Below are 25624 nucleotides of genomic sequence, written 5' to 3'. Positions count from 1 at the left end.
CTGATTCATATTAGTCACCCTTGAGCTTTAAAAACATTGAAAACTATTTGATGTACCGGTGAACATTCAATTTAACTTAACAGACACAAAAGCTTGAAAGAACATTCAAATCAGCAGGTCGGGGTAGGACCGATTGACTTTTAGATAAATAAAATAAAATATAGTAAAGAATGTATTTCATTAAAAAGTTTTTGCAAGTTCAAAATTAAAATAAAATGCTATTGAACAGCAGATGCCTCAGTTTCTTACACCAAATCTGTTTTGTGCTTTTTTGTGGTTTACTCCAGCAAGTCAGGTTCCTATGAATTGCAATGTTGAAAGAAAATGTTCCATTTTAAAAAAAATTAGGTAAAAAGTTTTATTTAAAATAATACAGGGTGGAATCCAATTGTTGCCCTTGTGCTTATGGTAAGAAGGCATTTTGATCCAGAAAATACCTCCATTAAAAAGAAAGCAGGAGAGGCAATGTTTGCTAGCATTACACTTTCCCACACTGTCTTCCACTCTGTTCAGTGCAGACAATTTTCTAGGATTTTGGGTGCTACGGGATCAAAAGTTCTTCCATGACAACCACGATAGCAGTGGGATTCCATCCACAGAAAACTGATCTGTGGCTACGATTTGTGGTTACAATATGGCAGAGCAAACCAAGGAAGACCCTATTTCATGTTTACAGAAGACTACCTATTAACCACAAACTAAATAAACCACAAGACCACAAAGGCACACACCTACAGTATATGTGTCACTTGTTGCTTACTGATAATTTATTTGATTGACTTTTTTTGAAGTTTTTTTTAATTCACTGCTTATATACTACTACATTGTTAGCTGATCTGATGACAGCTATGCACACATTGTGTATGAATGGAGTCCCAGGACAGTATGCAATGAATCCAGATATAGTCATATGAAGAGTAGATCCATTGAACTCAATGGAGGTCTGTCATGCCTAACTTAAGTCTCAATCATTTCAATGGGTCTCCCCTATGAAGTGGAAGTAGCAATAGTAATAAGTCCTTCAAGCCTAAAATTCAGGTGGGAGTCTCTGGAGTCAATGGAAGGCTGGAAAGTGTCTAAGATCACCCTCTGCTCCATCAGTTGAGGAAGGGAGTGGTGAGGGAAGGAAAGTATTTCTATCACTGCTGTTGAAATTGTGGGAATAGTTTGCTCTTTGTTCATTTTTTAAGAGATAAAGACCTAATTTAAGACCAATTTACTAAAAACTTCCTTTGGCTTGATGCCTGGGGCAAACTGAATAAGGTTCTATGTTAGTATATTTAATCCTGTACCTGGCGAGTCTGGCAAGTCTACTCTTATTGTCTCACCACATAAGTTACCATTTATGTAACATTTGTAAAGCCAAAGACCACAGCCCAGGCCACAGCAGCATGCCAGGAATTTCCATCAAAATGATAAATGCACACTGTGCTGTGAACAAAAGTGCTTTATGAGATTTAGCTCATTTCTCCTTGTGGCAATAATGTGACATAGGTCTGCAATGTCATTTCCCTTTTACAAATGGTAGCAAGTAGCAGTCACCTTTGTGCTTATGAAAAACAATTCACTGTGACAAATTGCAGCTGGGGGTGGGGTAGGGCTGATGAAGGCTGCATTCCCTCATCAGCCCCACATTTGTCAAGGGGGCACATGCCAGCAATAGCTGAAATATTCTGGATTAACTACAGTGGTACCTTGGTTTATGAACACAATTGGTTCCGGAAGTCTGTTCATAAACTGAAGCGAACTTTTCCATTGAAAGTAATGGAAAGTGGATTAATCCATTCCAGATGGGTCCGTGGAGTACTTAAACTGAAGCGTTCATAAACTGAAGCATGGGTGTAATTGGTTCCGGAAGTCTGTTCATAAACTGAAGCGTTCATAAACTGAAGCGAACTTTCCCATTGAAAGTAATGGAAAGTGAATTAATCCGTTCCAGATGGGTCCGCGGCGTTCGTAAACCGAAAATTCATAAACGAGGTGTTCATAAACCGAGGTTCCACTGTAATTCTGGATAAAGACCATCTTGCTTCGGTCTTCAACATGGCTACCTCAGATTAGAATTCCCAGGCCCTATGCAGGTCTCGTCATCTAGCAACCCCATACGGCTTGATGAGATTACACACACTCTCTCATATATATATATCCAGAATAGCTACTGAAAGTAAGCAAGTGAAAGTAATTTATTGGAGCAGGAGCCTACCATTTTGTTATTGAACACCTTGTGAAGGGAGGGAGAGTTCCCCCCCTCAAATCATAGAAGTGGGGCATTTACATTTATTCATTTTATTTAAAAAATAAAAAATAAAATGCCCCCTTTTCTGAGAGTGGGGAAATGAACACTTTTAAAAGCCATGAGAAATATGGAAGGAAGAAACAGAACAGAAGTAAGTTTGAGGGGCTGGAAGAGGCATCAGGGGATACAGAGTGTGGCCCCTGGGCCAACAGGCTACCCACCTGTGAATTACAGTGTGTACATTTGTTTATTTCGTATCTTTACAGACTGTTTATTACCAAAACATATAAGTGGTATACAATGCTCTCTCTCTCTCTCTCTCTCTCTCTCTCTCTCTCTCTCTCTCTCTCTCTCTCTCTCTCTGCTTTGGTAGCAGGCTTAGCCATTTTCTCAACCAGGTTTCTTCAGCTGCCCACACATCATACATTTAACGACATGGATTCCCCTGAAAAATTCTGTGACATATACTTTACCCTCATGGAGCTACAATTCCAAGGACCCTTAAGCAACTACAGTTCCCAGGAATCGAGTGCTTTAAAATAGAGATTATGCCAAACTGGCACCCTTGCACAAAATACTGTGCGAAACAGAAAAAGGGGCAGGGAAGCATTAGACCTCACACAGAGCTGTGAGGTGAATGAACATTAATGTAAACAAGCAGAATAGCTTCCTGGAGTGAGGCATTTGTAACATTTCTGTTACAAAATGTAGCCAGATGTCTGTTCCCCTTCTGAGAGCCAGATTAGATGTGATGTTTGTCCTGATATGCTTGATTTTTAAATCAAGGAAGCGGTTTTAACTTTTTGCACCCATTACAGTTGTGATCAGAATCGCCTCTCTGTGGCTGCAATTTTCAGAATCTCCCAGTGGCACCAATCGAAGCTTTCCTCCTATTGTGAATTTAAGGAGGGAGGATTCTGAACTACCACATACACTGGCTATTAAAACTCCGCACAAAAAACCCAGACATGTCACATTTTTTTTTTATTTCTTAAAATTCAGATACACTGTGTGATGATATTATTTGTCAAATGTTTATTAATTTCACTCATCTGCGTTTAAGGCATGTGCAGCAGTCCTAATCCATGGATGCTTACTCAGAAGTAAGTGCCACCATTCAATGTAGCTTATCCCCAAGTAAGCATGCAGGTAGAAATCAGTTGTATGTTTTAATGATCACTCAGGAATCTTCCCTGCTTCTGGCAATGCACATTGCCACTGTTATACTTCTACCAATTTAAATGTTGCGACATCATCTCCAGCTGGTGCAGGAAAGACATTCTCTCACTTGACCACATCAGATGGTAGCCTACACTGCCCTGTGTCTAGACTATGACGCAAACTCATCGTGACATTGTTGGTGGCAGTTTGAGTGTGTAAACTCCCTGTACTGGAACCTGTTTCATCTGCAATGTGGAATTATGCTGGAATGTGTCTCCTTCTTCTCTGGATGTTGCCATTACTTACTCAGTTTAACCTGAGTCTGAGATGAGTGAAGACCTCCAGGCCTCCAGGTTAATTTCTGGAGCAAGGAGGAACGTCTCTTTGCAAGCTCTCTTGGTTACCACTGAACAGAGTCTAATCCATTCATCCTCCTCCTGAAGTCTGGAGTCTGAGCACTGGCAATCTGGAATGCAGGTGGCACAACTCCTTGAGCTACATAAAATCATAGAATCATGCAATTGTAGAGTTTGAAGGGATCCCGTCAAATCTTTTTCTTTTGTTTTAAAAATTATTTACTTAATTTGTGTGTTGAGTCCCACAAAAGTCTCAAAGCAACTAATTGCAGTAATGCAAAAAGAAGTATGATACATTTTAAAAAAAACAAATAAATTTTGGAAGCAATGCATTAAAAATTATTTATTATTCCATTTATATTCTACCTTTTCTCCCATGAGCTAAAGGGAGTGTACATTGTTTTCCACCTCCCCGTGTTATCCTCACAACAACCCTGCAAAGCAGGCTATACGGAGAAGCTGTGACTGGTCCAGTGATCTCCCCACAGCTGAGTGGGGAATGGTACCCTGACTTCCCTAGACCCAGGTCCTAGTCCAATATGCCAGCAACTACATCACGCAAAAACTCACTACACCATCCACACACAAAAATCAAACACTAGACGCTTTCATTCAATCACAAGATAAACCAAGACCCAAATACCTGGAAGAATAAAAATATCAGTGATGGTGCCATTGATTAAAGAACCATAAGAAGGCAGCAAGAACTGCTCATCAACAGCACCTGGACAGCAGGCTAAGCAGGCACAGAGGTCACCTAGTAATTATTTCGATATTCATATATAAAGATAAAAATTAGTGCATACAAATTTTATGCAAACCTGTGTCCTCCAGGGTCTTCTTTTTGGGGTGGGGGGGTTGGGGGAATGCATTTTCTCTCTTTATGTAATGAGCAAGCAGCAACTTAGCATCTCCCTCCTCCACTCTCTTCTCTGATGCCAAGTATAATGAATGGCATGAAGCAGGGGCTTCTTCTCCCTGCCTCCATTTCATTGGTTTGTGCTGGTGGGCAAAAAGAAACTCAGTTTATGGTGATGATGTCACACCATGTCTTTGAATTAACAGATGTTGCCAGCCAGGAACGAGAGAGAGGAGGAAGAAAATCAGGGTTGGTGTTTTGAGTATCCTCGGTAATATCTCAATCTGACCCAAGTTTTCCCCATTACATTAATGAAAGATAAGAGATATATGGAAGCAGAACAGGAGAGAGAGAAAATTCCTTTATCCTGGTGTTCCAGCCTTCACTGTGACTGCCAACTGATTAATGATACGAAAGAACAGCTATTTGGAAAAAGAATGGGGAAGTGTACAATGATATAACATTGCATCCTTTGGTAAACTGTAGCAAGGAACACCCACAAGGTTGCAGAATTTATAGACCAGCAGGGAGAGAGAAAAGAAAAACAGGCAATCCACTTCCCTTCATATTCGTTATCCTCCTTTTCTCTGACCCCATTGCAATACAAGTCTTTAGATACACTTTTCAAACTTTGAATCCAGTGTTCAAATAGTATGTTGCTGGTTTTTACCAACACCAAAACACTCAGCCTTAATGCACACAGGGCTAACCCCTTGCCCTCTTTAGTCAGGTCTTTATGAAGGCTCCATTGTCTGGTAAAATTATGAATGATCTGTGCCTCATCTGACTCAGTCTCTGCAATCATCATTAGTTAGTCTGCAACTTTGCTGCAGGCTCCCACCCTTCCATGTGCAGTACTTTTTGTTCCCTGCAGCATTACATATTTGCAGTCTGTACTTCCACATTCCTCTAGCCATACACCCACCAGTTATCCAGCTATGAAGTAAAGTCTTTGCTGACTGTGTAATTCCTGTTTTGCATGCTCAGTTTTATAGCTTCTTAAGACATCTGTCTTATCTATATTAATCCTCTGTATTGGAAAATGATTTTTTAAAAAGCAAGACTTGATAATTTAGGTAGACTGTTGCTTCAAGAATGAAACGTCTAGACTAGAGATGGGAAACCTATGACCCTTCAAGTGTTCCCTGGCTCTAACTCCCATCAAGCCCTAGCCAACTTGGCCAATGGCCAGGGATGATGGGAGTTGTAGTCCAGCAACATATGGAGGGCCACAGGTTCTCCACCTCTGCTCTACATAGTTGAAGCAATTAGAGTATCACCACAAAATAGTCCTCAAAATTTAATTTTGAATGTTTAAAAAAAATTGGAAGAAGCAATGGCAAGACTAGTTCTTGCTTATGTGAGTAATTTTGATGGAAAGAATAAAACCCTTCCATGTGCCTGAAAATGTATCATATATACAATATTAAAGAGTTTACATGTTTCTTTCATATTGTGGTTAACACAATAGCCCTTACCTCATTCAGTGTGACCTATTTAAACCATTGTTAGGTAATAATCTGAGGAAGTATGCAATTATCTATGCTAAAAATTTATGATGACCATTTTGTCTGCTTTGCAATTATTCTGCGACCAGTGTGGAATGTGCACTCAGTCTATAGACCCAGGATATGACTTTTTGATGATTAAAGTGCATGTTTTAAATTTTAAAAACACACATTTTTCATTTGGTTACTCTCTCATTAGTGTGTGTTCCGGGTACAGTTTCGTTTCTGTACCAGAGCTGTTTCACTTCTCAGAATCACCATACCACCAGCTGGGTGATACTATCCTCCTTGATCACTGCTCCAAAAGAAGACCCTAAAGCTTCTCGCTTCTCTCTCTCTCTCTCTCTCTCTCTCTCTCTCTCTCTCTCTCTCTCTCTCTCTCTCTCTCTCTCGTCTTTCACAGAATGTAGGCAGCAGCAACTTGTATAGGGAAGCTTCCCTGATCATTTAAGGAACTTGGTAAGTCACAAACTTTTAAAATACTGCTGTGTCAACATATATGCAGTTCTTTATTTCATGCTATTCATGGATAAAAAAAATAGGTAGCACATTAAAAACACAGCTTGGTATATCCTGTGAGTGGTGTGCATGCTGGTTTACTAAACTGAACAGAAGATGTAAGATCTGTGTGCACTGTAAATTTAAAGTGACTTTCAAGATCAACGTCTTCCCATTCTTTTTGTTGTTGTTGTTGTTTAGTCATTTAGTCGTGTCCAACTCTTCGTGACCCCATGGACCAGAGCACGCCAGGCACTCCTGTCTTCCACTGCCTCCCGCAGTTTGGTCAGACTCATGTTGGTAGCTTCGAGAACACTGTCCAACCATCTCATCCTCTGTTGTCCCCTTCTCCTTGTGCCCTCCATCTTTCCCAACATCAGGGTCTTATCCAGGGAGTCTTCTCTTCTCATGAGGTGGCCAAAGTATTGGAGCCTCAGCTTCAGGACCCGTCCTTCCAGTGAGCGCTCAGGGCTGATTTCCTTAAGAATGGATAGGTTTGATCTTCTTGCAGTCCATGGGACTCTCGAGAGTCTCCTCCAGCACCATAATTCTTTTACTGAAGTCTTATTCACCTGACCATAAAAGGTAAAGGGACCCCTGACCATTAGGTCCAGTCGCGACCGACTCTAGGGTTGCAGCGCTCATCTCGCATTATTGGCCGAGGGAGCTGGTGTACAGCTTCCAGGTCATGTGGCCAGCATGACAAAGCCACTTCTGGCGAACCAGAGCAGCGCACAGAAACACCGTTTACCTTCCTGCTTGGAGCAGTACCTATTTATCTACTTGCACTTTGACGTGCTTTCGAACTGCTAGGTTGGCAGGAGCTGGGATTGAGCAACGGGAGCTCACCCCATCGCCGGGATTCGAACCACCGACCTTCTGATCAGCAAGCCCTAGGCTCTGTGGTTTAACCCACAGTGCCACCTGCATTCCATACTGACCATACTTCCTCACAATTATCATTAATGCCACTCATCCCCAGAGACTCAGATCCTGAAAATACAGGGGGGCAAAGTCTGGGAACTAGAGTAGCGCCTGGCAGAGCAGGGAACCTGGTGGAACAGGTGTTTAGGTGAGTGATGTTGTAGGAAGGGGAGCAGAAGTTGGAAACTGGCTTGGGAAGATCTTGACTGTGCCTGGGTACCTCCTGATGGAGCTTTATGGAAAAGGGGTGGCTGAGCAGAGCAAAAGTCAAACAGGGGCAGGACAGTTGCAAGGGGAAGCTTATCTAATTGATACTCTCACTCAACATGGAAATGTACTTATTCCCCTGGAGGCCCTAAGAAGAAGGCTAAAAGCCTGAAACTTCAGGTCAAAACCTAGGGCAATCTCAACTCCTGCTTTCAAGAGGTAGGACAGGTCCTGCAAAGTAGGAAGGTGACTCTTCCCAGATTTGCATGCTAGAAATGAGACAGGAAGCACAGTGCAAGTGAGATACTGCTTCTTGGTTGCAACTGAAAGGACTATGTGAGGTTTTCCACATCATGATAAACTGCGGTCTTCTTTTCTTTGTAGGATTTCTGCTTTCCACAGAGAAAAATATTATGAGCATGTCTCCATTTCAAACCTTAACTCTGGCCCTTAGAGGAAAAGAAGCCTTCCATCATTGAATGTCTTCTCAACTTTCCTTACATGAAAGGAAGCTCAGTGTAGCTGTGGGGTTTTTTTAAGAGCTTCTGCTTGTTCTCTTGTACTGTACATACACAATTAATATGACCAAGGTCTGTAGTCCAGAATCAGGGTGGAGAGGTGGAATTCATAAAGCCTGCATTGAAGCATTAACTATCTAGTAGATGGCACCACCGCTTACAATGCAATACTAAACATGATCAGATATATGGCTACTTTTACCTAACTTTAGATATCTAGGGTTGATGAAAGACATAAATGGCAATAAATAAATAAAAGGACCTTTCACCTGCAGAGACCCCTGTGTGCTGTGCAAAGGCATGTGTGAGAGAGGGTTAGGAAGGATGGTCAAAACCAGAAGAGAGGGGGGGGGGAGACTGCACGCCAGGCCAACTTTAATAAACAACATCCCATATAAAACAATTATTTTAGGAATGGCGTCTTTGGCTAAAAGCCTCGTGCTTTTAAGGATTAGTTGATGCTTTTAAATAAAACCAGCTCTTAATGGAGAAGCAGAGCAGCCTCTGACTACAAGTGGAGCTGCTTCTATAATACAGTGATAATAAAATTCTTATAAGCATGGGTGGAGACACTAATTACAGCACAGGAGGAATGTAATGCTGTTGGGTGCCCTGCTACACCTCAAGAGCACAACAGCCATACAAAAGGATTATGCAGCTTTATTGTTACTGTGTAATGCCTACTATGAAAATATTATTGAAGGGTGGAAGGCATGAGAATGATTCAGACATATTTGCATGATATTAATGTCTGACAAGAAGATGGAAAGATTAACTTACAGAGGAGTTACTATTTCCATGCAGAGGGTGCTAGTACCAGTTTAACTTCCTTTTTTCCAGCCAGACACTGGATTTTGCATCAAGAGGCCTATTCACTCCTCCAGAACTTAAAGTGATCTTCAAGTCTCCAGCCATTTATACTGTGTTTATCCTTTCAGATGAGAACTAGCTAGACAGTTAATAGTTTTCATTCAAAGTATCTTCTCCAGAAAGAGAACTTTGAATACCTGTTTCCTTCATTTTGAAGTATCTGTGAAAAAGAAGAAGATGCTCTGAGAAGATGTGTCTTTTCTAACTGCAAAAGGTCCATTTTTAAAAAAGTGGGTCTGTTGTGCTAGGGTGTAACAGAGGTGGATTTAGTGGGGGAATGTGACTGGTTCGGCCACACTGGGCACAGAGCCTGGGGGGCACAATTGTTATTTAGAATGGAATGTGAGAGGCTGGGGGCACTGAATTTTGGCGTTGCACCCTGCTGAAATTTGAGACCCCAAAGTTTGCCACTACTGGTGATAAATTTCCTTTGATCGTACAAACCTAAATTTCTCTGTTGTGGGCCCTTTCTGCCTCTTGACCTTTGGAATCTTGTGGCCTGCTCTGGCTGTGGATCCCATGGCCAGTTGCTGAGACTGGCTCTCAAAGTGAATGTCACACAACAAGGTTAGAGGCACCTATCAATTTGGGTTCCATAGTCATGGAGCAAACGATGAAGACAATAAATAAAAACCCAAAGAGAAATATAGCTGTGTTTCACATTACAAGTATGAAATAACACTCCTGCTTGAACATAACATTCTTGAACACAATTTTATTTTCTTTAAAATGAGCAAAATGTTAATGATACCTTGATATTTTTTTTAAAAGTACTTCATCAGTAGACAGTTGCTGTTGTTGAATTACATTGTTCTCCTTCTCTTCCTTAAAACAACAACTGTTCAACTGATTGCAAATGAACCCAGGTCTTTGCAAAGTAGTACAAGATGCTTAACTAAAAGGATGCATGTTATCCTATCCTATCAAAATACTAATTCTTCTTTTTAAAAAATCATAAAGGCCCTATTTTTAACAGCAGGTCAGCATTTGTTTTCCCCAGGCAGATTGGCGCTAGAAGATGACTTTACCAAAATGCGGTTCAAACCTCAAATCAAAAAGAGCTGGCAGCCAGCATTGCTCAAGCAGAATATGTAAGCTACTGAGTCAGTGAGGTAACCTGGGTTGCCATAAACAGAGCTTCCTAAGCTGAGCTACGCTTCTGTGATAACGTAAAATACAAAAACAGCTGCAAGATAGCGCACCGACTCATCCTCATAAGCCTCAGTGAAAACAAAATGTGCAAGCACCACTCAGCACAACCAAAAACAAGGAGATTTATTGTTATTGGAATTAGGGCAGTGGCTCAACGTTTGGCGCAATATTTGTTTACCACTCTCATATGCCCAGAGACAGGAAGCTCCAAAGAAGAAAAAATAACTTTTCCAAAACCATTTCATGATTAAAATTTGCACAGTTGCAGCCAGCAGTTCTGAAGACTAAGATCGCAAAATGTGCCTTATTAAGAGAATTCATGTAGTAGGAACACTGAAATAAATCTTGAGCATGATTTGTAGCTATAACCCTTTTATTTACATTTTAGAGGAAAATGGTTGCACACACCCACAATAGCTCTGACATACTGGACCGTCAAAGGGAAAAATAATGATATAGATGCTGACACTTGAACGCTGTACAGCCTTTTAAATAATATCATACAATCACACACACAAAAATTAAAAATACCTGTTTAAAGAGGTTCTAATCCAATGCATTTAAAGTAATGAGTTTACGGTCAGAGACACTGCTTATATGATTGCATTTGAGACATACTCAGATCATTTTTTGTTAAATGCCATAAAGAAATCTAATCCTCTCCCATTATTTTTCTCCTTGCTTATGCTTTTTAGTTGAAGGTTCTTCTTTGCGGATCAAATTTAAATAACAGAATGCTTGAGAGCTGGCAAGAGGCACACAAACCACATCATGTTTTCAATTCAAATATTCTAATTGAAATGTATCATATAGCCCCTTAGACAATCGGCAATTCATACAAAAAATGTTGGCATTACATTCAAGTTGTCTTTTTATGCCAGCTATGTTTGTACTGTTTTATAAATATATCTTCCCCCACAGTCTAAGAATCTACAAGAGTTAGCACATAGAAAAAGACCATCCTTTGGCTGACTGTGCCATTAATTTTTTTTTAGTCTGGTCATTCTCCAAGGCTGCAATCCTCTACTACCCACATACGTGGCAGCAAGTGCCATTGAACCCAGTGGATTTACTTCCCAATAGAGTATGCTGTCACAGTAGGTGGCTGAACTGAACAACAGGGTGGCAAGTTAGAAGGAGCAGCAACAAAAGTAATTTTGAGCTCTCTTTTTTTGGTCACAAATCTTATGCAGTTACTAAATGCAAAGGAGCCCTGCCAGAAAACAGATGGTCAGTCTCATTGTTTTTAGATGTTCAGTGTCACTTGGTGTTGGCTGCTCGTCTGCCAATGTTTTGCCTCCCATTTTACCCTTTAAAGGCACTTACAAATCTGACCAGCTCTTCTCTTAGTTTGCAGCAAAAAGTGATTGCCGGTACACCTAGACAGGTTTTATCATACTTTCCTGTTTCTAGATTTGCAAATGAAAACGCTTTGAGAATCAAAGTACTGTAATACTGCGACGAGTTGGTTACCTGAGGCATCCCTAAAGGAATTACTGCCACAAATTAGCAGACAGTCTGAATGCAACACTACAGAGTTAATTCAAGTTGCCCATTGTCATCCTGGTCCAAACTGCTTAGTATTTAAGACCACCTTAGATACTCTAGTACCCAAAAGCTTATGCCATGATAAAAACTGGTTAGCAACTCAGGATGTTTTGTTCATTTTGCTGCAACAGACTAACATAGCTAGTCTCCGGAAATAGATAAGGGAAAGTTCAGGTGCAATTGCTTCCCTTCAGTGACAATAAAATTACAGCATTGGGTTTTCCTTTGTTTTTGTTTTTTGTTTTGAATGCCCTCCCTTTTGAAATATGTCAGGCTCCTACTATTGGAGACTTTTGGCTATTGCTGAAAACCTTCTCCTTCACTTGGGCTTCTCTAGCTTAGCACTGTTGTTAATTTGTCCACAACCAGCATTTTGATTGTGTCTGAAATCTGTTTTGTTGTGCTTTTATGGCTTTTCTAATGTTTGGATTATTTATTTATTATGTTTATAAATCACTCATCCTTCAAAGGAGCTCAGAGCAATATATATACTGTATATAAGCACAGTAAAAGACAACAACACTAAAACGATACATCAACTAATTAAAAAAAGCACTGATTCACATACTGCTGCCAGTAAATGCCCCTTTATCAAACTATAGAATTCTGGATAAATAAAAATGTCTTCAATTGACATTTGAAGACCAACAATGAGGGTGGACAAATGTACTTCTAGGGAGATCATTCTAGATTTCTAATGGCTTAGATATTAAAATGGTAAATGTAAAGGACCCCTGAATGGTTAAGTCCAGTCAAAGGTGACTATGGGGTTGCAGCACTCATCTCACTTTTCAGGCCAAGAAAACCGGTGTTTGTCCACAGACAGCTTTCCGAGTCATGTGGCCAGCATGACTAAATCACTACTGGTGCATGGCAGACCATGACAAGAGCCAGAGCACATGGAAACACCGTTTACCTTCCCACCGCATTTATCTTCTTGCACTGGTATGCTTTGGAACTGCTAGGTGGGCAAAAGCTGGAACAGAGCAACGGGAGGTCACCCCTTTGCACGGATTTGAACTGCCGACCTTCCGATCAGCAATCCCAAGACGCTCAGTGGTTTAGACCAGTGGTCCTCAACCTTGGGCCTCCAGATGTTTTTGGCCTACAACTCCCATGATCCCTAGCTAGCAGGACCAGTGGTCAGGGATGATGGGAATTGTAGACTCAAAACATCTGGAGGCCCAAGGTTGAGGACCACTGGTTTAGACCACCACGCCACCTGCATCCCTTTATCTTAAGATGGATTAGCTTGAAGTGAAAAAAGTTCCACATCCCCCCTGGCCCTGAAGCCCCCTAAAAAGCATCCCACTCTGCAAAATGTGAGAAGGGAAGGGAAAATCATCCTAAACTTGAGTGGAGGTCTGCCCAGTTTGGGGCAATTCTCCCCTCCCATAGCAGCCAATTGTGCACTTCCTCCCCACATGGTAATGATGATCTTCCTAGAGCATGTTAAGAAATTGTTCAGAAGGGTCCCAGTACCTCCTTGTCCCCTCCTCCGTCATCTTAAGGAACAGAGGTGTCTACAGGTGATGTGGGGCGGGGACTTTTCCTCTGTAAACTTTCTCAATTTAACTCATCTTAAGATTTAAACCAGGCTTCCTCGACCTCAGCCCTCTAGATGTTTTGAGACTACAATTCCCATCGTCCCTGACCTAACTAGGGTTCATGGGAGTTGTAGGCCAAAAACATCTGGAGGGCCGAGGTTGAGGAAGCCTGATTTAAACCATTGTCTTTAGTACACGTGCCTTCAGCGAGACAGGTCATGTTTTTGTAACATTTTAAGAGGTTTATTGGTCTCTCAGATCCTAGTCTGATACTCTGACCACTACACTCTATTGGCTTCCTTATTTTAAAAGGCTCTGAGGTGGGATATAAAATAAAACACGAGAATGGGCCTTTTCTGCAGTGGCTCCCTGTTTGTAGAATGCTCTCCCCAGGGAAGTTCGCCTGGCGCCTTCACTATACACCTTTAGGCGCCAGGCAAAAACATTCCTTTTCAACCAGGCCTTTGCCTGACTTGATCAACGTCCTATACCCTGTTTAAAAATGCTGGCTCTTTTGGGGTTTTTTAATTGGGTTGCTGGTTTTGTTTGCATTTTATGTATTTTATATTTTATGTCAACCACCCTAAGACCTTTGGGTATAGGGCGGTATAGAAATTAAATAAATAAAAAGAAAAATAATTAACATCCCTAGCTGTTTTTGTGTATCCCAGTGCTGCAGCCTTTTATTATAGTTGTCTTTTGAAATGATTTTTTTTCTTGAGGGATTGTAAAATCAGATGTGTTTTCATTGTCCTATGGAAGTGCTAATGATTTTTGTGATCATTAGAACTCACTCTGTTAAGGTTTCCATGTTTACAAAGTCAATTTATGCCCATATAAAATAACCTGACAATTTAAAAATTATTTTTACAATTTAGCTTAAATTGGGAAATGGAACGTAGCACTTCTTTCTTTTTAAGTCCAATTCACGCACTAGAGAAAATCAGCATGTTACGATGTTGTTCATGTAAAATAGAAAAGAATTGGTGGGGCATCCTATGTTGTAGCTGGAATGACCTTCCTGACATGAACCCCAAGGTCATTTTAATCTGAACATGCCATAAACACAATCAGAAAACTCACAACAGCATCTATACAGGGCTATCCTTTGAGGCTCCTTCAAATCTTCAGGATGAGGTGCTTCTGTCCAGATGCCCAGATTGGGGGGGAGGGGCTGATGTGCCATAGCCCTCCCTAAATAGTAATCTTGGAGGGGGTCATGCCAATTTGATGTATACCATAGGATGATCCTTAACCTTGGTTAGGCCTGCCAAATTATCAACCAGCAGGGAGGTTAGTTGATAACCCAGCATGGGTTCCTGAAAAATAAGTCATGTCAGACTAATCTGATCTCATTTTTTGACAGAATTACAAGCCTGGTAGATGAAGGGAACGCTGTGGATGTAGCCTATCTTGATTTCAGCAAGGCCTTTGACAAGGTGCCCCATGATATTCTTGTAAAGAAGCTGGTAAAATGTGGGCTAGACAATGCTACCATTCAGTGGATTTGTAGCTGGATTACTGACCGAACCCAAAGGGTGCTCATCAATGGCTCCTCCTCATCCTGGAGAGTAGTGACTAGTGGGGTGCCACAGGGTTCTGTCTTGGGCCCAGTCTTGTTCAACATCTTTATCAATGACTTGGATGATGGGCTTGAGGGAATCCTGAGCAAGTTTGCAGATGACACCAAGTTGGGAGGGGTGGCTAACACCCCAGAGGACAGGATCACACTTCAGAATGACCTTAACAGATTAGACAACTGGGCCAAAGCAAACAAGATGAATTTTAACAAGGAGAAATGTAAAGTACTACACTTGGGCAAAAAAAATGAAAGGCACAAATACAGGATGGGAGACACCTGGCTTGAGAGCAGTACATGTGAAAAGGATCTAGGAGTTTTGGTTGACCACAAACTTGACATGAGTCAGCAGTGTGATGCAGCAGCTAAAAAAGCCAATGCAATTCTGGGCTGCATCAATAGGAGTATAGCATCTAGATCAAGGGAAGTAATAGTACCACTGTATTCTGCTCTGGTCAGACCTCACCTGGAGTATTGTGTCCAGTTCTGGGCACCACAGTTCAAGAAGGATACTGATAAGCTGGAACGTGTCCAGAAGAGGGCAACCAAAATGGTCAAAGGCCTGGAAACGATGCCTTATGAGGAACGGCTTAGGGAGCTGGGTATGTTTAGCCTGGAGAAGAGAAGGTTAAGGGGTGATATGATAACCATGTTCAAATATATAAAAGGATGTCATATAAAGGAGGGAGAAAGGTTGTTTTCTGCTGCTCCAGAGAAGCGGACACGGAGCAACGGATTCAAACTACAAGAAAGAAAATTCCACCTAAACATTAGGAAGAACTTCCTGACAGTAAGAGCTGTTCGGCAGTGGAATTTGCTGCCAAGGAGTGTGGTGGAGTCTCCTTCTTTGGAGGTCTTTAAGCAGAGGCTTGACAGCCATCTGTCAGGAATGCTTTGATGGTGTTTCCTGCTTGGCAGGGGTTTGGACTGGATGGCCCTTGTGGTCTCTTCCAACTCTATGATTCTATGATTCTATGATTCTATGATTCTATGATTCTATGATACAGGGATACAAACTCAATTCCTGTGTGCCAAAACCTGCTGGCATCTGTAATCAATAAAGTTGTGGGCTGTTTAATCCCCAAAATTGTTGTACTGTGTTCATTGCAACTTCACCATGCCTTGGCCACGCCACCTGCGGTTTCACTGCACCTGGTCCCACAAACCCCAGACTACTGTCTGGCAAAGAACATAGTTCAGCTGTGGACCATAACCTCAATGCAGAAACAGTCACATTTTTCATTCAAAGGGATTTTTCATTTATGCTGTGGGTAGTAGGTATGTATCCAATGCATCCAATCCAATCCATGTGGGGGAGAAGCTTTTACACATGTGTAACTGATTTCTGAGGTAGCACCTTATTATCAATCTTCTTAGGTTGCATAAAGTATTGTATACTTTGCTAGTACTGTAAAAACAATCCAACATCAATCAAACTAGTTTCTTTCATGGTGCTACAACATTTTTTAAAAGTGATATATTTGGTTTTGAACGTACTGGAATGCAGAAAGAGGAAAAACTAAGATTAAAAGCCTTAGCAAATTTTTGCCAGCATGACACCAGGAAAAGCAACCAGATTCTGGAAATAGACCAAGATGTTTTGGCAATAAACAGATCGTGGAAATTTTACATCCCACTTCAGACGAATCTTGAGTAACAACCAACAAGTTCTGGTCATGTGCCCATCTAGAACCATGGTTATGCATGTTTTACCTAAACACACTTATATAAAGTAGTTCCATGGAACTAGTGGTACAGACTTTTCTTCCACTCCATTTGACAGAATGGGAAACACTACACAGCAACCTTTTTTCTTGCAAAGTAATTGGCAGGGTCCTGTAATTTGCAAATCTATTTTTAATATAAATGGATGCAGATGTGTTTCTACAGAGTGCTTATTTATTACATGCCTTTATTATTAACTCCAAAATGGCATCTATCCACTTCCTTTCCCACTATGCTTTCAGGGAGAAACAAAATAAAGGACTAGAGATTGGTCATGGCCTCATTTGCTCCTGGTGAAATTAAGAGAAATAGCCAAAAGCATGACCAGTCTCATCCTTAAGCAGAGTGAGGCAATTGCCTCAGGTGGCAGATACTGCAGGTAGCACTGGCATCACCCTTGACGATTCCCCTCTGTTGGATAAACAGAGCCTGCTGCTCTCAGGTGCACAGGAGAATGCTATCCCATTGCCAGTGCTGAAGTCAAGTAAACTTCAGTACATGGAATGAGTGAGGTGGGGGCAGGGCAGTATCTTGCTTTTTGCCTCAAGCAGTGAAATGTTTTGAGCTGCCCTTATGTGAAGAAATATAAAACACACACATATGCAAAGAGTTGTATCCAGTGGTGGCTTTGTGTCTGCTTGCACAAGGCAGGACATCATATTTTTAGTATTGTAATTCCTCTACCTAGTGCACCCCTCTCCATGCTCCCCCCCCCCCAGGTTCTCCTGAGCTATTTCCAGCACTATACTGGAATATAGTGCAAGTTTACTGCTCATTTCCATGTTACTCACTTCCAGGAAAAAATCAATTTGCAAATGATATGGAAATATGTGCAAACCTTGAATTCAATGGCACCTCCTTCCAGGTGTTCTGGGACTCTGGTGCCAGTAGTACAGGCTAGAAAGGTATGTTATATTAGTAATGGACATTCCTAAGCAGAAGTGTTTTGTATTGGAAGTCAAGCCAAAACTGTCAAATACAATTCTATTTGTTTATAAGGATCTATTCTCAACTTTTCAGCTTAGTATGGGGAGAATAAAATCACTTTTAAAATACAGAATGATGAATGGAACAGCTAATATTTCCAAAACATGTAGTGGGCATCCAGATTCAGAACATTACACCTTTAATCCTGTATCCAGTTTTGACTTTAGTGAGTCTAAGCTTCCATAACATTATGGGGTAATCCTGTACACAGTATGTTAAAATTCAGGCAAATTGAGTGAAGTAGAGTTCTGTAGACAATGAAGCACATTGAACAAGAAATAACAGGAGGTTTTATTATTTTTATTATTATTTATACCCCGCCCATCTGGCTGGGTTTCCCCAGCCACTATGAGCTGATTGATTGAAATAATGAGGTTGAGTTGATTGAAATAATGGGGATTTTACTATATTTAGCAATAGCAGTAAAAACCAGCTGCTTCAAAATTGCAAGTGAAGTGATTAAAATGTAGTGTTAGATATGACTGAACACTTGCAATAGACATTGTGTTCTTTGTTTTTATAATTTATAAGCAGTTTCTAAGAGGTGTGCATTAGGGATACAGCATGAAATCAGTTAAAACTCCCTGCGTCCCTCAAGTAGATGAAATGTGTAAGTATATAAAGAAGTTCCTCAAACTGCCAATGTGAAATATAGTAATGAGTAAAAAGACTGACCCAGCAATTATTCTATTTCCCATTTTCCTGGTCTTATTCAAGTGTCACCAAAGTCTACAGACTTATTCAGATCAGGTGGGTGCAAGTCTAATTGTTATGGTGGTTGGGTATTGTGATTTACCCTCTCGTGCAGAATATTAGACTACCAATAATTCTGCACGACAGTGAAAAATAGGTATGAACTTGCATTGTCATTTCATTGCTTCAAACTGTTCTGGACAGCTACACGTACAGCTCAGCCAAAGCAACTTACTGTTTCCCATTAACATTTTTGGCAGTAAAAAAATTCCTCCTGGGGAGGGATGGGGAGGGATGTTTGCTTATTCTTGTAAATTGCCCTCAGTTGTCTCAATGGCATCACCATGCAACAAAATCAGTTTGGGTACATTATCACATTCTCTATTCAGGATCCCTTACTGAGTGGAATCACCGATGTAATTCTGGAGCAGAAAGAATCAACAGCCAAGAGAAATAAAACTGCTAACCACAACTGAACAATAGGGAATAGTCACACTGCCTAAGTATTTTACTTATCAAATTTCCCCTTGTTCTTGCCTCAAATCAAAAGCAGAGAATATATGATGCAGCCCTAGTTCTACACCAGTTATTTTAGTTAATTTCAGTTACAAACCATATGCACATACCTAATTTTCAGTCATCCTTTGCATCCTGTTTTTGCATATTGTTTATTCACATTACAGTACTGCTTCCGAGCAGCTAGCTTCGTGCACAGAGAAACATCACACAGCTCTATCAGAAGTTCATTTCCCTGTCTTCATTTCATGACCTTTGACGCAAACTCCCTTAGTCCTCACACTTTAAGCCAATGCAATAAAAGAATGCCAGAAACCAGTGCAAACAGCCACACCTTTAGGAAACAGTTCAGGGTTGTATGAATAAACAAAAGCATATATTAGTCACTCATTCAAAATTGGTATTGCCCATAGGAACCAAAACCTCAGACCTGAATAGTTAGCATGCAACCTGCCAAAGATGATCACTTTCTTAAAACTTATTCTGACAAATACAGTCAATCTTTATTTGCATATCAACTCCTATACATAAGTGATCGGTGTTACAAGTGAATGAGTAGAATTAGTAAAATAAATGGCGTATAATTTTCTTCTGAACAGCTCCTGCTCCTTCCTTCACTTTCTCATTCTGACCTTAGGAATTGCATAGGCTCCGATTCCTGGCTCTATGCACGGTGCCAACTACCAAAGTGCAGGCCTGTTTTTATTAGCTTCTCAAACACTTCACCAGCTTTACGTTTAAATCTTCAAAATGTTTTCTAAACACTCTGAATCATAATGAGAATTCCATTTACTGAAAAGGTGCAGCCTTCCATATAACAACTGAACATGTTTAATGACTGATCCTTTTATACATTACAGCATCACTCATGTTTTCAGTAAATGGATATAATTTTCTCTGCTTTACCCTGTTATTATCATTCGTTAGCATCACCAAGCTACAATTCCAACTGCAGGTATTTCTCCCCCAGCAATTATCTTCTTCACAGAAGCAACTCAGGCAGGTTTAGAAACCATCTAGTTTTGCATATTAGGCTAAAAAGCAGCAAACACATTTCAGGGGAAAAAAATGAAGTATGTATGTGTGTGTGAGTGGCAGAGGTCTTTTTTTATAAAAAAAAAGCAGCTGAAGAAGGAGAGGATAGTGGGTGAAGAAAGTGCTGTGAGTGGAGGGGGGGCCCTTTTCACATCCTCTGGACCCCATGGGAAACTCAACAAACCTGCTGTACCTGGAATTGAGGGTGGAGAGTGCAGCTGAATGGGACATGGCTGTGGGCAACCTGAGGAAGTGCCATACACTTTGGGCCTGCCCATAGAAGGCATGTCTAGTGTGAGAGACTAGGGTGATGTCCAATGTTTCCAGGAACTTTTCTTGTTGTGAGACTTTTGTGTGTGAGCTGCTGAGAGTTTGTTTGGACCCTGGGTGAGAACCAGGAGGTTGAGGAGGAGAGTGGGACAGAAGGAAAACAAATTGATACTGATTAATATGTATTAGTAACTTTGTATCAATGTAACATTTTAGTATGTAACTCTGTATTTTTGTAATGTTTTGTTTCAGTTGCCTGTTGTCACTTCAGGTTTGTTTGTACATGGCTTAGAGATATTTTTAACAAATTAAGCTGTATAGAAATTAAATAATCAAAAGCTAGTTTCCATAGAAAATGAAATCAAGTCTGCTATATGCACAAATCCCAGTCCTGATAAAATCAGCACATTAGTAAGGAGCAAGAATCAACCCAGCTAGGCAATTTTCATGAATTATATTTGTGACTAGGAGCCAATTCATAGCAAAGGCTATGTGAGCAGCCCCAGCCTTCCTCAGGTATGTACTCATATAGAGATAAGACCAATTCATGTACTCAACAAGCTTAGAATCCTCTCCGCAGAGGGAGGAGCAAGGGTGTATCATTATCATCCTGCATATAAAGGAATATGTGATCCAACTGTCTGATTTTATGATCCTTTACTTCTCAGAAAAGGAGAGGTTGCATAAGTCAAATTGATATGCACATTGGTCTATGCATGGAACACTCAAATAACATATATACACATTGGATGCAATGTCTGTCAGCTTCTCCGCCACATGGAGAGAATCCTCTGTGAGTATGTGAAAAGCACTACAATGCTTAGTTCTTGCAATCACAGATATTGCTGGCAGCCCCTCCAATAATAGCAATAACATTTTCCCATCTGCCAGAGTTATGGGAGTTTCTTCTGGCCGTATCAATATCCATGCAAAGGCATAAAAAGAAATAGTTGAACCTAGTACACAGATAAGTGTGTGTGTGCGTGCATGTGTGTGTGTGTGTGTGTTTAAACCATGATACAGATTGTGCATTTTTAGCAGTCTCACAAATAGGATAATTAGTTGGAAACATGTCTCATTGACATCAACATATCTTACTTCCATGTCAACATATGTGGGTGCCTATTTGTCATTCTGTATATTCCTAACCTCACTATCATGAACTGCATTGCTAAAGCTAAAGTAACAAACCAAATGCATACGTATTTCTTGTAGAGACCCTTAAACGGAACCGTTAAGGAAGGACAAATCTGCAGAAAACCACCACTGCCAATATATATAACAGTAGCAAACTACAACAAGTTGGCTCTACTCTGCAATCACCAAACTTTATAATTTAGCAATGTTTTCATTTCAGTAATTAAAATTTCATTATATACTGGGTTCACCCATTCACTGAGGATCCGTTTGTTGCAGCCACCTTTTCTACTGAAATGAATGAGAAAACTGTTCACATGGGATTTCTAACAGTACTTCTGAGCTCCACAGAGCTCTACATTGACACTACTGGCTAAATATCAAGCAGATACAAATCATGGTACCATAGCTCTGAAGACTGATCTAAACCATTTGATAACAATACACAATTCAGCCTGTAATGTTTGTTGCACAAATGCATCATAAGGTAGTGATCCTGCAATCATTTACCACAATACCACCAATATGGACTTTGGTTGGCCTCATTTGTGGTAATCCTGAAACTTCTTACTCCGATACAATTATACTGAAAGCAAAAGGGATTATTGCAAAAGAAAGCAGTCTGAAAACGGCAACAAAAGATTCTGTGCATAGAGCTTTCTGCCAAGACACAACTTAATTTTAGGGTAATAAAATAATAGTGATAATGATATCATACCTCTTCCACTTCTACCCACAAATCTCAGATCATTAAATCTTGCTACTTGATTCTTCATGGCAGCAGTAGCGTTTCTGAGTTCTGCAGAGTAGTTTTCATCATTTCCGGCCATCACTGTGACCAGAGTCCCATCAGGGACATCTCCTAAGGCCACCACCTAGAAAAATAAAATGGAAGCACCATTAGTTTCTTATTGATAATTTGAAGGTGCAAACTATAAACAAAAGTCAAATAGGATTATTAAAAACTCATTTTTAATAGGGTGGTGTGGGACAGGAGACTGCATACAGGTGAATACATACTTTAACAATCTTAAGCGCTTAGAAGTATGAAACTTACACTGAGGTATGTAAAGTTAGGATTGCAACCTAAGTTAGTTGCACTAAAGTCCAACTGAAAATCAATCAGAATTAAGTTAGCCATGACTAGCTTTTCCCATAGATTTCAGTGGGACCTAATAGTGGCTAGCTTAGTTCACATCCAAGTAGCTGAATAGATATAACATTTCTGTATGTGCTAAAACACAGCACCCTATTTAACTGGGCACAATAAAGAAATCAAAACCTGAATCTCAAACACATTCTTTTGGAAATAAATGTCATTGGTTTTAAAAAAACTGAAATAAAGGTGGCTGCATTAGTGCAGTGTGGCATTTTGGAGTGCTGTGCTGAAGCAGTGACTAAATGTAAGCTACAGGTAGCAACAACCTCTAAATTTAGGCTGGTGATTGTAGATGAAGCTTGTACTACAGATCTATCTGCATATTCCATGGCAATCTAGTGTGAATCAACAGCACTTCCTTCCACACAACATGCTTAGAATCAGGAGGCTGGAAGCCCTCTACCTGACCCAGAGCCAAAGTCTCCTTTTATACTCCCCACTTGAGTTTTGGCCCCTGTCTTCCAAATAAGCTGCAACTTCTTAAAAAAACAACCTTTTCACTTCTGCTGAAACTGCCCGGTGTTGAAATTTCCGCTTAGAGTGGGCATTCTACTTCCCTCTACCCACCCTTCCTCAGCAGCCCTACTCCTTTCAATGAAACAGAACAGACAATTCACTTTTTAAAAAATTCACCTGCTCCTGTTTTTTCTTTTCTAATCATCTGAGGCTAAGCAGGAACCAGGCAAAAAGTTTGAGTGAGAAACTTTTTGCTGGGAAATGGTGAGCTTTTATAATTTTAGTGGAAATAGTGCAACTCCTGAACTCGAAAATAGCATCCTTATTCCTGCTTCTCTCTCTCTCTCTGAGGCCCTGTTTCTTCCTCATCTCTTTGGTCTCATGGGGTACTCTCTCTCTCTCTCCTAAGTTAATTGTCCCAGAAGACAACTGCCCCTCGGACTTTGCTGGGCACCTATGTGAGAAGTTGTTGGCCTTTTCTTCTGAAACTTCTAAAAGAGGGTGGGGAAACTTATGGCTGTCCAGGCATTGCTGGATCCAAATTTCCATCAGCTTCAGCCATCACCACCAACGGTCAGTGATAATGAGAACAGAGAGTCCAGCAACATCTGGAGGGCCACAGGTTCCCCACCCTTGTTCTAGAAACTTCTAGCAGGAAGGACAAGGACAAATGACAAAGTATGAATTGGGCTCCCTGAGAAAAAATGTTTTAGCTGAAGGTTGCAGTCCTGTGAGGAATTACTTCATGGGTAGGCAAACTAAGGCCCAGGGGCCAGATCCGGCCCAATTGCCTTCTAAATCCCGGCCCACGGCCGGTCCGGGAATCAGAGTGTTTTTACATTATTAGAATGTGTGCTTTTATTTAAAATGCATCTCTGGGTTATTTGTGGGGCCTGCCTGGTGTTTTTACATGAGTAGAATGTGTGCTTTTATTTAAAATGCATCTCTGGGTTATTTGTGGGGCATAGGAATTCATTCATTATTATTTTTTCAAAATATAGTCCAGCCCCCCACAAGGTCTGAGGGACAGTGGACCGGCCCACTGCTGAAAAAGTTTGCTGACCCCTGAATTACTTATTTGGGCTAATGCAACTGAAACAATTTGAACCTATTTCTGAATAAACATGGATATAATTGTGATAAAAAGCTGCATTCCTAGGAACAGTTACTGAACATAGTGAGATATTCCTCAGAATAAGATCCATTTTCCCCAATGAGATTTCTTCCCATAATAATAAGAATGCTAGGATTGTACCCTTATACACTCATTATTATTTTTTCCTAATCAAAATACTGTAAGATGTTAACAACAATTAGACATTGTAACAATATTACTTCAGGTGCAATACCTTATTTTTTCCCAGCAACAAATTGAATTATAGCTTTACTAAGTCAATAAACTATAGTGTTTATTGGAACACATTTTGAAAAAAAATTATTATTTGATACTCTGCATGTCTTTCTAGATATGCATACTAGTGGGGTTTTTTTAAAATAAAAAAACCTTCAAACACAAGAGGAATACTTTTGGTCATTTTTAAAATAATAATAAAGAAACTCCACAGAAAAAGTATATTTTCAACTCTCTGTGTTTACAACATAATGCCGGAAACTCTGGGAAGACACTAAAGAAAAATATCTGGGCCCAGGAGAAAGGGACTAGCAAGTAAAGCTGTAAAAGAGGCACAGAAACACAAACATTTACATTATAAAACAGACTAAACAGATAAGTAAGAACTTGTTGACTGGAGATAGCTAGCTCTGTGTGTGTGTTTCTGCTTGACTGTTCAGCTTATAAAAATATGTTCTACATGAGCTAGAAAGGAATACAGACAATTCAAAGTTGCAGCGCAACTAAATCTTACTGCTTTATCCCACTAATCGGGGGTGGGGGGGACATTTTAAGTAAAATGAGATTATTAGCTTATCCTCCATTGTACTTTTCTATTACAATTTATCAAACATTAGGAACAGATAGTTTTATCATCTTTCTTTGTCACTTAATTTATACAGGCAAAAGCCAACATTAGCCATACCCCGAGCTGACCCATCAAATGAGTCTGCTCTATTATTTGTCAGATATCAGCCATCATCTTGAATTTGACAGAAAATCCTAGGTTTCCAAAGGGATTAGGGCAAAGCAACCTAATCTATGGATCAATTAAATCCAACTATTTAGATTAGCCCTGATGAAGTTCAATGCTCTGTCTTTTTTTTTTTTTTAGTGTTCTAAAGGTGCAATGCAAGGAGCATCACAAGAGTTAAGACGTATAGACAAGCCAGTGAACAGAGATTAAACTGCTATGCTAAATATTTTTACTCAGGAGTAAGTCCCACAGAGTTCACAGTGATTTATTTCAACAGCTTTAGTTACGTGAAAGTCATAGTGAACCCAGTTGAGGCTTATTTCCAGGCAAACATACTTAGGATCACAGTCTCCCATGTGGCAATATTCCCATACTTGCTTGGATGTAAGTGTCACTGGAAACAATAGTATTTACTTCTATGGAAGTGGTTAAAACTGGGATGTAATTCCAGGTATTCTCATTTGGTAGGCTTTGGCCTTTGTGGTGTGCAAGTATGTGCAGTTACCATCTGCTGTAGTAAATAACAGAAAGTCCATTGATGGTTTGTTTTAAATAGCAGAACCAGTTAAGTCCTTCACTTTACTAGGACTCTTCTA

At 40.3% G+C, this 25624-nt stretch overlaps 1 protein-coding gene across 2 annotated transcripts in view; it reads right to left on the bottom strand.

The window, feature by feature from the left end:
* RUNX1 (RUNX family transcription factor 1) overlaps window positions 1-25624 on the bottom strand; it is a 183290-nt gene that overhangs the window by 56999 nt on the left and 100667 nt on the right. For both annotated transcript variants that reach the window (XM_060273583.2, XM_060273584.2), the window contains exon 4: window positions 22045-22201. In XM_060273583.2, the coding sequence (XP_060129566.1) occupies window positions 22045-22201 (157 nt within the window). The remainder of the gene's footprint in view (window positions 1-22044; window positions 22202-25624) is intronic.

Source organism: Zootoca vivipara, chromosome 4 (assembly GCF_965207765.1).
Source record: "Zootoca vivipara chromosome 4, rZooViv2.hap1.1, whole genome shotgun sequence".
NCBI lineage: Eukaryota > Metazoa > Chordata > Lepidosauria > Squamata > Lacertidae > Zootoca > Zootoca vivipara.
The sequence above is the reverse complement of the archived record's forward strand: the minus strand, read 5'-3'. Positions and strand labels throughout refer to the sequence as shown.